Below are 14,938 nucleotides of genomic sequence, written 5' to 3'. Positions count from 1 at the left end.
TTATCCATAAAACTACAACACTTAAAAGTAGTTTTATGATTTATCGGATTGAGTAGAAATATTCTGTTGAATTATAAGTTCATTCTAAAAGGTATTATTCTAAATCACAGAATCAAAACCGAATATATGTCATTATATTATGTCATGAATTGCACTTCGTCATAGATAGAAGAGCAGAGATTAGAGGTTTGGTATTAGGGCATTTGTTGACTTACGTCTGATACGAGTTTGACAGATTTAGGCTGGAGAATCTCTAACCAGTCTATATACTAATTAGGAACTTCCGGCATTGGCAGGTTAGCTGTCTGACACCAAATTGGTCAATTTCTCTTCAACTCTCCCCCTGGCGACTAGCATTAGCTGTCATAATCAATTGTCAGAAGATGATGATAATAATAGCATTTCTCGCACTAGTGCAGATTCAGAAACAAAAAGCACAATATCTATTTGGGCTTCCGTACTTGAGCTTGCTAAATATGTCGAGCTATAATGATTGACCTTCGTTTGCAGTCCAAATTCTTTTCTTTTTACCCATTAATTATTGATCGTGTTTGGAGGTAAAGGTATAGAATCTGAGTGTTGATATACCACTCATCTCCACTATGCTTGCCTATGACCGATTTATTATTCATTTTGAATATGAATAAGTATTCTCTACAGATTTCATTCTTTTATGCACTATTTACATGTTTTAAACTCTGGGAGTACACGAGTTGTGGGGACCAACCCATTCAGATACTGAATCATATTAACGGCACGGTTATTAAAACATAACATAAAGCATGTAGGCTCTGCTATGGTTGTAATAATGTGTATTATGTTTTATAGCACGATAATAGAACCCTACATTAATCACTTTGTAATTTGATTTTAATGATCAGTTTGACAATTTAGCTTGACAAAGATTGATAGATACACTTAAAATAAATTCGAAAATAACACTAATAGTGCACTGATAACATGTTAAACCTTATTCATGACAGAGTGAAATGACATGACATACAAGCACTGACATAGAACACAAAACAACTTGCAACTTCTGTTAAAACACTGCAGTAATACATAGATAGTATATAATATCCTGTATGATTTGAACTATGATTGCCTGGTGATGATTAAATTAAAACATGCCTACAAGGAAATAGATGAATTAGATTTATACACAACAATCTATTATAATGTACAACTATTTCTAACAACAAGTATAAGAAAAAATCAATGCAATTTAATGGAGAATATATTCGAATGTATCGAAAAACAATTTAGGAACATTTAACATTTTATATGGCAAACCCAGACAATATATTGCAGGCAGACCTCTGTGTTTTTAATGGCTTGTTATCAAATCGCAACAGACCAAACTGAAAAAAGTGCGGACTTTCGGATAGCATGGACCTTTCACGTAACAAAACTACCGATAATAATCGGTCACATTAACAACAAAAGATAAGGAATAAATATCCTATAACTAACATGAAATTATGCCATTGTTGATATTTCTGTTGGTTTTGGGGAAATACCTACCTGTAAAGCACATCAAGATACACATCAAGAGAAAAAACAAACCTTAAGACATCACAAATCACTATGAAGATCACAAGACACAGTATTCCAAATGAAGATCAGACAACAGAGCATGTCTAACATCACAGACTAATTCTATAGTAAGATTCCACCATGCTCTAGGCCTATTGATAACTAGCTTTATACCAAACAATATGGTATAGTATTCCAATTAAGCCTAAAACAGATTACAAGACGTCTAAGGTATTCAACCACAAGAAATAGGTGCAGTAAGTTGTCAAATGAAATGATAAACACGACAAATCCATAAATAAATAATCACATATAGGGTCAACTTTCTAATTATAACAGAAGTGAGCCACGGATTGCTTTTCACTTCCTTCAAGTCGGTGTGTGTCAACTTTATCTCCACAATATAGACGACAATATGTAATGGTATGATTTTTGTCACAAAAAGGCGTTGAAATTAACTGATAAAGGAAAATCCCAGACAGTCACCAATGACTGTACACTTAAGGTTATAACTGTTGTACAAGGAATAAAATTAAGAATATGAAGGTATTGAATATAACAGGTGAGATAATATATTGTTATCTCCCGTACCGTATGATAGTATAACAACAAAGTGCAAATGGTATACGTGCATGACAGCATTTACTTGATTTTTAATAGTTGTGTTTGTCTATAGTTTGTTTTGCTGTTAAATATGAATAGTTGTATTGAATGCCAGTGGTATTCAATGGAGGTAAACCGAGGTGGCAGGGTGGTCATTAAATATCCATTAACGAATAAATGTACCTTTCACCAACGCACTTTCGGTTCTCAGGTGAAACGGAAAAGAACACACTTACGGTTCTCATGTGAAACGGAAATGTTTCTCATTGCGTCGGAATTCCCTGCACGAATAGCATGCAATGTTTTTTTATTCTGAATTTGTCTTCTTTGAACATACATATTATAACATAAGTTAGTGGATAAGCGGTATTCAATTTGAAAGTCGCTTCCCACTTCCAAATACAAGTGGCTAAATGGCCGTATCTCTTCACGTGCAGAAAAGGCTCAGAATCTTACTTCTTATGAAACTAATACATGAAAAACTAAATACATGTTAGAGAAATGTGACGGAGATTAGAAAGTTCATACCATTATTCTCATATTTGTTTGCTGCTGACAATTTTATCTGTCATGTCATAGCTATAAATGTCTAAATAACCTTCAAACGGTGAAACACCGGCATTCTGTACCTATGTTAAGTGAAACATGGATAATCTAAAGTGAATATAATCTCACAGCTATTTGAAACAACTTCACAATCCCCGGTGAACAGAAGGAAATAGCTAGTGTTTCTCAATCAATATAAAGTCTGGTGAATATTAGCTTACTGGCAACAAACGTCAAGAATCTTACGCCAATGGATGGATCAGCATCAGTAGTAAAATTAATCCGGAACATCTTACTCTATTCTAGCCTCTGTTAACTATTTAGACAGTTTGTCGCCCCCGCATTTGACGTAGCTGTTGTCGTAACTCGCGGTTTAGCATTAATGACGTCTTAACAGTCAATACCAGAATTAAACGTTTAATAACTGGATAGATAATAGGAAATCACTCAATTCATGTACAAAATAAATTGGTTATAACCATAAAGCTATTGATGATGTCAACATATGTATATACAAGTATTGATTAGTGCAGTTTTTCTCGGAAAGAATTTGTTAAAGCATGTTACAATAATGTTATAATAATGTTAAGGAGAAACATAAATCATATAACTCAAGGTTACGATATGACGAAAGATTATATATTAATAAACAATAATATACCTAATATGTTAATAAAGGAATAATATTGTAGCAAACACTGTGTCAACACCCTACAAAAGTGTTCTAGAGTCAGTACACTTGACATCGAATTATAACCTAATACAAATACTTAATATCAGAGTAAAAGTAAGTATCAAAATGTTCTAGTCGTCGTAGCTTCTGAACAAATAATGCCGATTTCATTGACAGCTCTAACGACAACATTCATTAAGGACTCCCAATAGTGGTATTAAAAATGAAAGCGTCTGAATCGAAGTAATTCTTTTCACATCTCAGAACCTACATTTGAGATGGAATTTATATTAGATAGAGCCTCGTTAATGTTATTTCGACCCAAATATCGTATTTTAATTAGGCCTATACTAAAATTATGTAGACGCAATTCTATAGATCTGTAGAATATAACACTGCAGTTTCTACATGAAATGTCAATGATTACGTTACTCACCAAATTGAGGTCAGCGACCAAAGAAGAATATCGAAGGTTCGTTTGAATTGGACTTTTGTTTGTCGTTTCTATTCCCTAATCAAATTTGTTCATGCACCACCTGACTTTTACTGTTTAGAAAGGAAAAAATATTTTCTTTAAACCGTTTTGTTAGATCTTTCTTACACTACGCTTCTATCAAATACATCAACTTAGTGAAGTAACAACCTATAGTTATGTAAGCCTTGCTGGTTTACGCATCAAATATCTAAATTCTTAGAGCTTAAGATGAACCAAAAAATATAAATAAATTAATGATTTTAGATTTCTTTTTATATTTCAGTATAACCAGCCTATGTGGGGTATATAGGATATGACCCCAGTATTGGAAACGCCCGCTGTTAAACAAGCTTAAATCAATAAGTACCTATTTTAGAATTATGTGTAAGTAAGGCTAAGAAATAATTACCCTATTATTAAATCCACATTAAGATAGACGGAATTAAACACAATAATTATGTTACATCTGACGTACATTACGAGGGGTTAACTCACTGCAAATCTGAAATCCATTTTTCTCAAATCAAAACAGACAAAACTAAATTCCATTGTCGTTATATTGTTCATAAGTATAGGATTACTTCACAATAAAACTCAAATACAAGTTACATTATATCATATTACGTAGGGTTAATTCAAACAAAACTTAAATACTAGGTCGGTTTATCATACACGATGGGTTAATTTGTAACAGATGTATAAAACCGGTATATTATCATTAGTCTTATTCTTAAATCGTTAACACAGACTTACTTTCCAGGTGTAATTTGCCCTCCAGTCTGGAAGGAATTATCATTAATAGTCTGGTAACAAGTTCTTTTAGCCAATTTTATCCAGTCGGATTTCCAGAAAGAATACCAAAGTAATACCTAATAGTAATTCAAATTGCTTATTAGACCATGAGGCAATACTAAATTACTAGCTAATTTCTCATCCAAGCCTACACATTTTGTTTTCATTGAAAAGTCTATACAATATATTATATGAAAATTGATCTTGAATATTTCATATACATTCATATCTATACACGAGTCACATGTAAAAATAATCATGATTTAATCTGTTATAAACTACATTACCTCAATGTTATCACCACTCTATACTAGTTTTCATCCACACAGCTCGCTATAGTTATAATAGATACTCATATAGGAAATACATTCCGAAACTATATTATGTCCGTTATTGAGTATCGTGTTACAAATTGTGACCCATCCTATTTGACCCATATAAACGAAAAAACATTGTACCAGCCCACATAATAGTCTCATAATAGGTTTAAAATTTCACAATAATGCCGGCGTTCAATATGTATTTCAATCCAATATGATTATATTATAGTAATCTCGCTACATAATGAAGTCGTATTTCCCCATTCATAAATATCCTGTATGTAAATTTTAAATTGAACACTGACTAACCGTGACACAGACGTCTTCTCCGGCACATTTTTCATCAAAAATAAACATTGGAGACTAAACGGATTTCTGTCTGTCACAATAAATTCAAGTTGTTGTGAGTCATTTAGTCACAAAGAAAACTTTGATAATAAATGGCAACATTCAATATAAGGTCTTTCCTTTTGCCTTCTTTCTCTATGTGTGATGTCACTATGTACGCCATCTTTGTTATCTAATGTTGACCAATGTTGGTATTTACCGTTAATTACGGATTAAGAGATTTATTATAGTCCGAGTTACATGATAGAAGATTTTTTATTGCTTTTAGACATTCTTGGGATTTGGCAATGAATTATTTATACCCCTTTCGCACTGCAAAGGTAATTCGGTTCTTTCCAGTTCTGGCTGAATAACTTCCAGTTGCTTTCGCACTGGCAAATACACATATATTATTCGGTTATAACAAAATTCACTTATCCAGTTGTGCTGTCTGTATAAGAAAGGATGATAAAGAAATGATTCTTTGTAAATTAAAACGGTTTTTGCATGTAAAACAATTTTTTAACAGTTACTATAAAACCGTACATAATATTAACATATATTGAACTAAATTATGTTTAGTATTATTATATATTGGCGAATTAAAGGAACCCGTGAGCATCCCGTAAGCAACCCGTGAGCAATCGTACCTTAGTCTCAGGACTACGTCACATAATTAATATACAAAATACATATATAGTTTTAGTTTGATTTGGATAATTTGAAGAAACTATGCGACTTTTGTGCAGTTTTAGTTCTTCTGAAGAATCAGTATATTTATATACAAAAATGAAAAAAATGACGAACCATGCATGGTTTTTGAAAAATATATGAGATAACCTGACCAGATAATACAAGATTACAGCTATATATAAATATAGTGAGAGACACAACCTAGTAGTAAAACTTTGTAACAGAGGTACAGAAGCTAGAAGAAAAACTCTGACTTCTTTCTCTATTTATCAATCGTTGTTAATATAATTCTTGTTTTTTTAATATTATATTATCACAATGTTGATTAAGTCTATAAGATAATGAATTATTATTAATTTTCAGATTATTTATTTTGAATGTTCTATAAATATAATTTTACATACTTGTTCAAATAGAATAACTCAAGCGATTATGCAGCAGGTGGTAAAACAATGGGGAACATTATTTAAACCAATGCTTCTCAACCCTGTTCACCCTCCACTACCAGAAGCCACTGATCCCTTTCAATACTCTTGAAAAGTAAATAATTTTTATTCACATCTATTGAACATCAATTTTTATTAAAATTTTAATAAAATCAATATAGATATCGTCAGCTATTTTTAATATTTTTTTCTTCAGATTGAAGCCACATTTGTTAACGTCTCATATTAATTCATCCCTTTTCTCACCCCCTTTTTTTTATTCATCCCCAATTCAGACTTTTTTCCACCCAAAAGTCTTATTCACCTCCGGGGTGAATCTTAACCCCGGCTGAGAAGCACTAAAGTTATGTCTTTGAAATTTGTATTTGAAATAATTGTCAAATTACTCTCATGTCAATAGACAACTGAATAGTATACACAGCGACGTTTTCTTCAGTCAGTATTTGTCTCTCTATTACACCTAATATTACTCATAGCTTTCAAAGAACATGTAAAAGGATAGTTGTCTTGCTCAGCAAGTTTTAATCAGTTTATTTTTTAAACAGTGGTTGTAATTTCTGAAACTTTACACAGTTTGTGAAGCGATTTTTGATAATCTCTTTATTGTTAACAACCAAACTGTTAGATCATATTGGCCTTGACTGGGTACTGTCCAAACCATCCAACGTTCTGTGTTTCATTATGTTGGAAAGGTTTCAACCATGGCGTTTACCAACGCGGGGATTCCGTAAGTAACACAAAATAACAAATATTTAATATGTTTAATATCCATTACAAGATCGCTCATTAAAACTTAAAACAGCAGAACCAGATTGCCCTAACTGACAAGTTATGGTGATATATTGGTCAGGCAAAATGAAACCAAATCTCACACTTTCCTTTGCTGCTCCTGTTAATGTGAGCTTTAAATCTCGGTCTAATGTGATATCAGTTACTCTTTTAGGTGACATTGGTACAATTTTATTCTCTTCACCATAAATAAGGACATTAGTACCACTGTAATTAAACAATACAAGTTACATTAGAACATGATCTATCAGCGAAACGGATGATAATGACGTCACGGAGACTTGCCACTGACAAATATTTCCGCTTCATTATCCCAGGATCTATCACAGAAGAATGGATTATCCATCTATGTTTATTGGTCTGATATACTTGGAGCCGTTTGATAGACTTCAATATGTCTGTTCTACCTCCAACAAAACTGATCATCACGAATTGGATATATCCTTTCAAAAGATTACAAGACTATGTACTAATTACAACACACTAGTTAGATCCTATTGATGATTTAAAGACAAAGAGCTGTTTAATTGTTTAATACCCAAAAGAGCAATGCTAAAAGGTAGAGTATGCGCCATTTTCAAAATAACAAAAGATGCTAAAAACATATATCCCTTTGAACACAAATTTATTAAATTTCTCTAAAATAGTGCTTAGTTTTTCCATATATTTCATTAGTAAACAGTCCAATTTCAGAAACTTTTCACCATTGGTCTTAACTATGCTTCAGGATTAGTATACAGATATTTCAACATATGTCTAGTAAGTAGTAATCAGATACCTACTCCCACTCTACTTGATACAATATCCATGACAGACAGATAGATAATTGAATAAATGGCTACTGGGAATTAAGAAATTAATCAACTGACCCTGGAGAGAATACAGGACTGGTGTAGTATAAACAGATATTAGTTTTAGTACAGTTAGTTGTAATAACCAATGGATTTGATGCAGAGAATTCCTGTGACTTTGGTATACTGGCAAATCTTGGAAAGACCTCACTTGGTAAAAACTAATACAAAAATATATGAAAAATATTGGTTAGTTATGTAGTTATTATTCATTTCATAAAATAAATACTATCAACTTTATTGAGTTTAAAATCCATAATTCATGATCAATACATTACTTACTGCTTTAAAGCTTGCTTTAGATGGTGTCAGATTATAATCAGCTGTCATATCTGTACCGAGGATGATACCAAAATAGAAACCGGCTATATTACTAAATGTTGTCCAGATATCCCCTTGAGGACCAACATCGCCTCCAAAAGCCAACTAGAATATTACAAGAGAATCTCGCATTACACAATTAATTTTTTTTTTTGTTCCATTGACATTTCTGTCATTATTGGTCCTTTAAAATATATAAATTACTAAAATTCGATAGTTTGTTTATTTTATTCAAAACACGTATCTATCTGGTAATGTCTCACCGTTTAATTTATTTCTAAAACGTGTAAACTAATCTTATGAAAAATCAATAGCCAAATGTCACTATTTGAATTGATAAAAGGTAATTACAATTAATCATAAGAATGTCCCAACATGGCAGATGATGGCTATACCTGTAGTATTTGTGCGTCTATTGCTTTTGCGGGTTTTGATGGTTGCAAAAGCATTCCATCTGCGTTACAGCATCTGTTAAGAGATTGTCCACAAATTAACACAATCCGTATTCAAAATTTCAAAAATTTCAAGAACAGTTACAATTCTTACATAACCATACCATAGGTCTTTCCGATAAGAATGATGCGTACTGATGCTTTGACACTGACTATACTTGCTGTATGAATACTAACACTGTACGTCAAAGGAAGCCGGTAATGATTAAGCAGATGTTTTTATCATGCTAACAATCTTAAATCTTTTAGATCTTAAATGCGGATACTGTCAAGTATTATGTTGAAAACAGTCAAATTTCAACTACATAAACTCTTACTGCATAACTAATGGCACATTGGTTTTGTTCAACATGTCACCAGGTGCAACCGGTGCAGTGCTTAATGTTGATACAGCTACTTGTAAATCTGCATGTGTTTCCTTGAGATCTGAAATAATCATACATGATTATATGTGAAGGCAATATGTACAACCGTACCAAAATTTATATGTCAATTTGTACTTTTTAAAATTATGAGAATTTTATCTTAGAAAATCAAAGTCTGAATTTAATAACTAGACTTTACTTGGGTTTATTACTTACCAGGGTATGCGGGATTACCAGGTTGATCAGGCGATGACCAAAAATTATCTTTAAACGGTGCTACACCTAGAGCATCTACCATTATAGAACTGATTCCAATCTTCCAGTTATCTTTACCAGCTCTGTAATCACCACTTGCTCGGGCCTAAGTTAGTAAGTCACAATAATCTTTACATACAGGTTGAGTTTTGCAGACGGAACTTTATTTAGAAAGGAATTTGGTAAAGGGAGACCTTTATAAGTTATTACAAGAATAATGAATACCTCACCTGTGTTACAACAGGTATTTCAACACTTTGCATTATATGTCTTGGATTAGACATACAATATTGAATTGTAATACCATTCTCTTGAGCAGCTCGTCCCATCTGCATCAACCATGTTCGACCCAGATCTATCTGTGTTAATAAAGCTTTTACCCCAGCAAATTCATTATCCAACCAATCCTACAAAATATAGGACAAATATATTGAAGTACAATGTACTGGATAAACTATATCATCAACAAGAACTATAATTATCTGTCCAGTTTTAGACTTGCAAATAAATACATATTCTTGTGAATGTTTTACATACCTGCTCGTATAGTGTTAAGCCCCATTTCTTTGAACTATCAAATAAATAATCCCAAAAAGCCTGAAAAAAGAGAGTCGGATGACAGATGATAAGTTTTCTCTTCTTCAAACAGAGAAGACTTGATAATTCTATTGAAGCACATCTGTTTTGGGAACAGGTATCAAGAGGAGAAGGACCACAAAAGCACTACGGAATCATAAATATTTACCTGGTCTGTAGGAACAGCTTTTGCCTCTTCGACGATAAAATCAAAATTTCCCCCGTTTTGTCTGGCATAGGTTGTTTTTGGTGACCTTGAAATAATTGATGCATTATAAAGTCAACAGTTTTGCAATAGCCTACAACACGTCACATAAATTGGATAGAGGATTGTGAAAATAACTGAAGATTAAAATGATTTCTTACCACCAGCGATTATGAGCACCAGCAGGCCAACCGGTCTGATTATAAAGATATCTAAAAAAAGAGACAATGGAATAACATACAAAGTAATTGTTTGTCATAATGTTCATCTAATCATGTATAATCTTTATATTGCTATGTAAGGATGCTTATGTTTGTAATAATGTTTCGACACTCCTATAGTGTGTGAATGCTCTTCAATATACAAGTTGAAACGGTTAGAAACGAATAACCAGTTAATGTTTTTATATCGGGTTATATAATTAGTAATTGTTTTTTTTTCACAGAATTTCTTAATAATTCCTTCGTGACATCTTATACTTACTGAAATCCATCTGGAAAGAGATCTGGCATTGGGACCCAGGTTTTAACTCCACCGTGGGGTCCTTTATAATAGAAGAATGAATCATATTGTACGAACCTGAATAAGGGAAATTATTCTATGTTATCAAAGGATTTTTGGTTTATCAAAATAATACTTGTAAGACTATCTTTTAAGTTTAATTCCAGGAACTATGCCTCTAAAAAAGGGCACAGTTACATATGCATTTACTTTACAAGCTGATATTCAGAGCTTAATTGCAGCTGACCGTGACATTTGACTCTGGGCTCTCCTACAATTCCTTAAAAATCAACTAAGCCAGCTTAGACTTAAGGCTTTTCCAGGTTGTTATCTCAGGAAACAAGTATATTATTCATATGCTCCATCTATAATTTAGTTCATGAATTAACCTGGTGCAATATCGTTGCATACTTCTGAATAATACATCTGATTTTATCTGATACATTAGTCATCATTTTGGCACATACTTGTAGGGCATCCCAATATCTTTAGCATTCTGTCTAACATCCAGTATAGTTTGTTGATACGTTTTGTTGGGTTCTGTATTGTAATAGTAATAAGCACCTGAAAATAGGTTTAGGTATTAACATGACTATACCGGATTACTGTTTAGCAGAATTCATTCAAATTGTTTCAAATTTAAGAAAATGGACAATTAGTACTGCAGCTATACTGGTGATGAAACTCTTGTCATATATATCCAACAGAAATTGAGAGAATCATAATAATAGTCTCCTGGAAGGTTTACTCTATTCTAACACAATGAAATGAATGACATGTAATCAATAGAAAACATGTTAAGGCCTCGTCGTTGATTTTACTAAACTTAATTACGTGCCATTTTTCCTTTTTCAATGTCTAGAATAGCCCACTCTCTAACAGTCAGTTTCATCAATTAGAAAAAGGTCATAGTGACTTGAAATACATCATTATATACACCATACCTCCATCAGTCCAATATCCAATATAGTTCAATGTTAAATCACTCTTTCTATAAGAATCATCTTTACCATAATACTGAGTTAATAATAGGCCCCAATCAGACATTGCCTGAAAACATTAAAATATTTCATATAAAGAGCATGTTGCATCCAAAAGGAATTTCATTACGACGAAGAAAATTATATTTAAACAGTCGTCTTTTGAAGGCGAGCAAGAGCCATATTAGGCATTCATGAATGTTTTCTGGTGTAGTAAATATTGCTTCACTCCATAACAATAATACTTAAGCGATAGTTAAGGGTAAAGATCACATAAAATAACGGAAAACAATTTTATGGTATACTTGTCCTTTATAGCTTTATTGTACACACAGACTTGGCAATTATATTCCTATCTCTGCATCTAAGTGTACTATAAACCTAAAATTAGATTGTGTTCCGTTATTTAATACATAATATAAATTTTTGTTACATAATTCAGTACAATAAACTACATACATGATTAATACCCTTTCCATAGAAAAGTACGGTCTGCAGAACAAAATCTTTTGGTACAAAGTTGACTCCACCTAGGACACCAGTGCTATAGTTCTGACCGTCAAATAAACTGGATGCTGCCATAAATTGGTTCAATGGTGATAAAATCAGGCAATCATCTGCATCTTTATCAAATAAAACCAACGGACCTCCAGCTACCCCCGTTAACATTTTAGCTTTCTCCTGCCATCTATAGAATAATTATAGGATATTAATAGTCGGATGTTAGCTGTTGGTTAATTTGTCGATCGGCTACATCGTATGGATGGATTGCCAATCTGAGTTCATATACATGTCCTTAAGAGATGTTGTGCTTCTTAGTATGGAGAGGAAAAGGAGCAGATAGTTTGCAGTTAAAAGAGCTTACATTCCAAACGATTTATCGCTGTCACCAGTCATACTACCAGCATAATGTAAATAACCCAGTTTACCAGTAGGTGGTGCAGTAAAGGCAGGAAAGCCCGCTATAGTATAATCATAGTCAATGGATGCTGTATTTTCGGTATCGTTTAAATAGTGCTGAAAATAACAATGTCGGTTTATGTTTCCAAGGCCACAAAGAGGAAATCACTCAGAGAAATCAGTTTTTACCTATCGAAAACGCAATCCATAAGTCAATTTCCAAAATCAGTTGTTCAAAGCCATCATCAAACATTCCAAATGTAAGTGAATGACAAAGCCAGATGTTGTAAGAAGTAACCATATTAATTCAGCCTAGTGAGCTATCAGATATCATAGTATCATCATCAGTGTGGCACAATGGATTAGAATGTATTTGATGTTTCAAAATGTAGACAACCGAGAACAGTTTAATATCTTATCTATGGACTCTTATAAAAGAATGTGGCTTTTGCAGTTGTTGTAACTGAACTCTCGTTTTTTGTTAAGAAATGGGAGAATAATAAAATATAACACAAAGAGGAATAAACCTGCTCAAATATAATAAAAGGTGTTGGTTCCATATACTGTTTAAAACATGTATCAATGTATTTAGATTCAATTTCAAATCGCCAACATGTTTTACCATACTGGCCTACACTATCATAACCATTATCCATAAAGGTAGAGGCAATTTTCAATGAACCATCTCCCATCGATACTCTTCTGCCCTCAGCATAGAAGTAGATTGCTGATGATTCAAGCCATGGTTCACCATTCACGTTCACTGTATAAGAACCATCTTTGTTGATAGTTATACTGAGAGGAGTCTGAGAGACGAATCGTAATGTAGCTGAAAGTGAAATAGAAATCAGAATATGTTTACAAAGTTTACAAACATTGTTCATGTTTTGGTCTCAGATTCAAACAGGAAGATATTAAACTTAAGCAACAAAAGAGTTCGATTTTGAACAAGCAGTCATTAAAACATAAGGAGCAAAGTCGTCTAAATATTTATTAAGACGGTCGGATTTTTTTTCGAGAAAGTGTTAGTAACTGAATACTTGCCTCTTTGTGATTTGTGTATTGGATATATATAGTTAGAAGTATGTTTTAACACCTTATAAACTTTTAAAATATGTTTTTTTCTAAAAAAGAATTTCTTTTTACCTGCATTGGTTGCTGAAAAAAACGAGAAAAGGACTGCAAGAATATGAATCTTCATTTTGCCCCCTGTATTCATCAGGTTTGTTATCAATTCATCACGCGTTTTATCATAATTGTAATGTTTATCTTTTATCTGTCTTATCAGCCATTTTGATCAATAGGTACGTACACAAAGACTATCGTCTGGAAAGGGGTGTGGTTGATGATATTTTCTTGGTAACCTCTTATAAATGCAATGTCGCAATAACGTTGCTATCAGGATGATATACATCTTGCAAATACAAAAGCTTGTTTTAAACAACTGAACGTCACTGTATTTTATGAAAGTTGATAATACAATAATTATAAATACAAATACAAGCATTATGCATTTTGACTACACTAAACCAGAAACCATCTAAAACATGTTTGTAAATTAAGGGCAATGACTAAGTCAGTAGCTACTTTTGTTTTGTAGCATGTCCAAACTGTGTCATACAAAAATGAAATGAAATGAATTGAGTTTTACGTCCTACTTTTCTGCACCGTATGGGCTAATGAAGAGGGGCAACGCCATACAGGGTGCAATGAGGGACATTTACAGCGGCATTTTTTCGATTTCCATCTGTCGAGGGATCTTTAACGTGCACAGCGTGAAGCACACGGGCCCCATCCGACCGACTGGACGTTCCAGCCACTCTTACCTGTATCACTGACATTGGGAAACCGAGTTAAAAAATTATCTCGGCCTATGCCAGTAAGTGTGTTGTACAAGACATAGACTTATTGACAAAATGGCATTATATGACATAGTTAATACTCGATTAAAAAAGTTTGAGAGTTAACAATTTTAAAGATATTATTTTTATAGGCCTACGTTTTTGCCCCAAAAAATGTGTCAGAATCTATTCTAGTTTTCTTAGGAGAAAGCTCCAAGTATCTCAACTTCGACAGATGTCCCCAATCAAATCAGTCTGCCTCCTATTTGTAACCCCGGGTTCAGGATGCCATCGACTGAAAGTATTTTAACGGAAAAATCTCAATACTGACGATCAATGATCTTGAGTTGGCTATTCAATTAAAGCATACGGATTATGGTCAGAACGATGAAAGTACTTATATTTAGGTTTAACAACTTTGGCATCCCTGAACTATGCAGATTATTAAATACTAAATACGTTTGCCTAGGTTTTAAGGACTAAAGCTCATT

General features: G+C 32.9%; 1 protein-coding gene across 1 annotated transcript; it reads right to left on the bottom strand.

Moving 5' to 3' along the window:
* Nucleotides 1-7,172: 7,172 nt before the first annotated feature.
* LOTGIDRAFT_158797 (hypothetical protein) lies at nucleotides 7,173-13,807 on the bottom strand (the record flags this gene model as incomplete). Its single annotated transcript, XM_009052230.1, has 17 exons — nucleotides 7,173-7,407; nucleotides 8,070-8,212; nucleotides 8,334-8,477; nucleotides 8,768-8,840; nucleotides 9,142-9,250; nucleotides 9,406-9,550; nucleotides 9,675-9,851; nucleotides 9,982-10,041; nucleotides 10,190-10,274; nucleotides 10,387-10,437; nucleotides 10,709-10,804; nucleotides 11,194-11,290; nucleotides 11,671-11,776; nucleotides 12,166-12,394; nucleotides 12,572-12,723; nucleotides 13,134-13,435; nucleotides 13,753-13,807. The coding sequence occupies 17 exons, from the start codon at nucleotides 13,805-13,807 to the stop codon at nucleotides 7,173-7,175; spliced, it is 2,259 nt and encodes a 752-aa protein (XP_009050478.1).
* Nucleotides 13,808-14,938: the final 1,131 nt, after the last annotated feature.

The sequence above is a fragment of the Lottia gigantea genome (genome assembly GCF_000327385.1).
Source record: "Lottia gigantea unplaced genomic scaffold LOTGIsca_18, whole genome shotgun sequence".
Lineage (NCBI taxonomy): Eukaryota > Metazoa > Mollusca > Gastropoda > Lottiidae > Lottia > Lottia gigantea.
The sequence above is the reverse complement of the archived record's forward strand: the minus strand, read 5'-3'. Positions and strand labels throughout refer to the sequence as shown.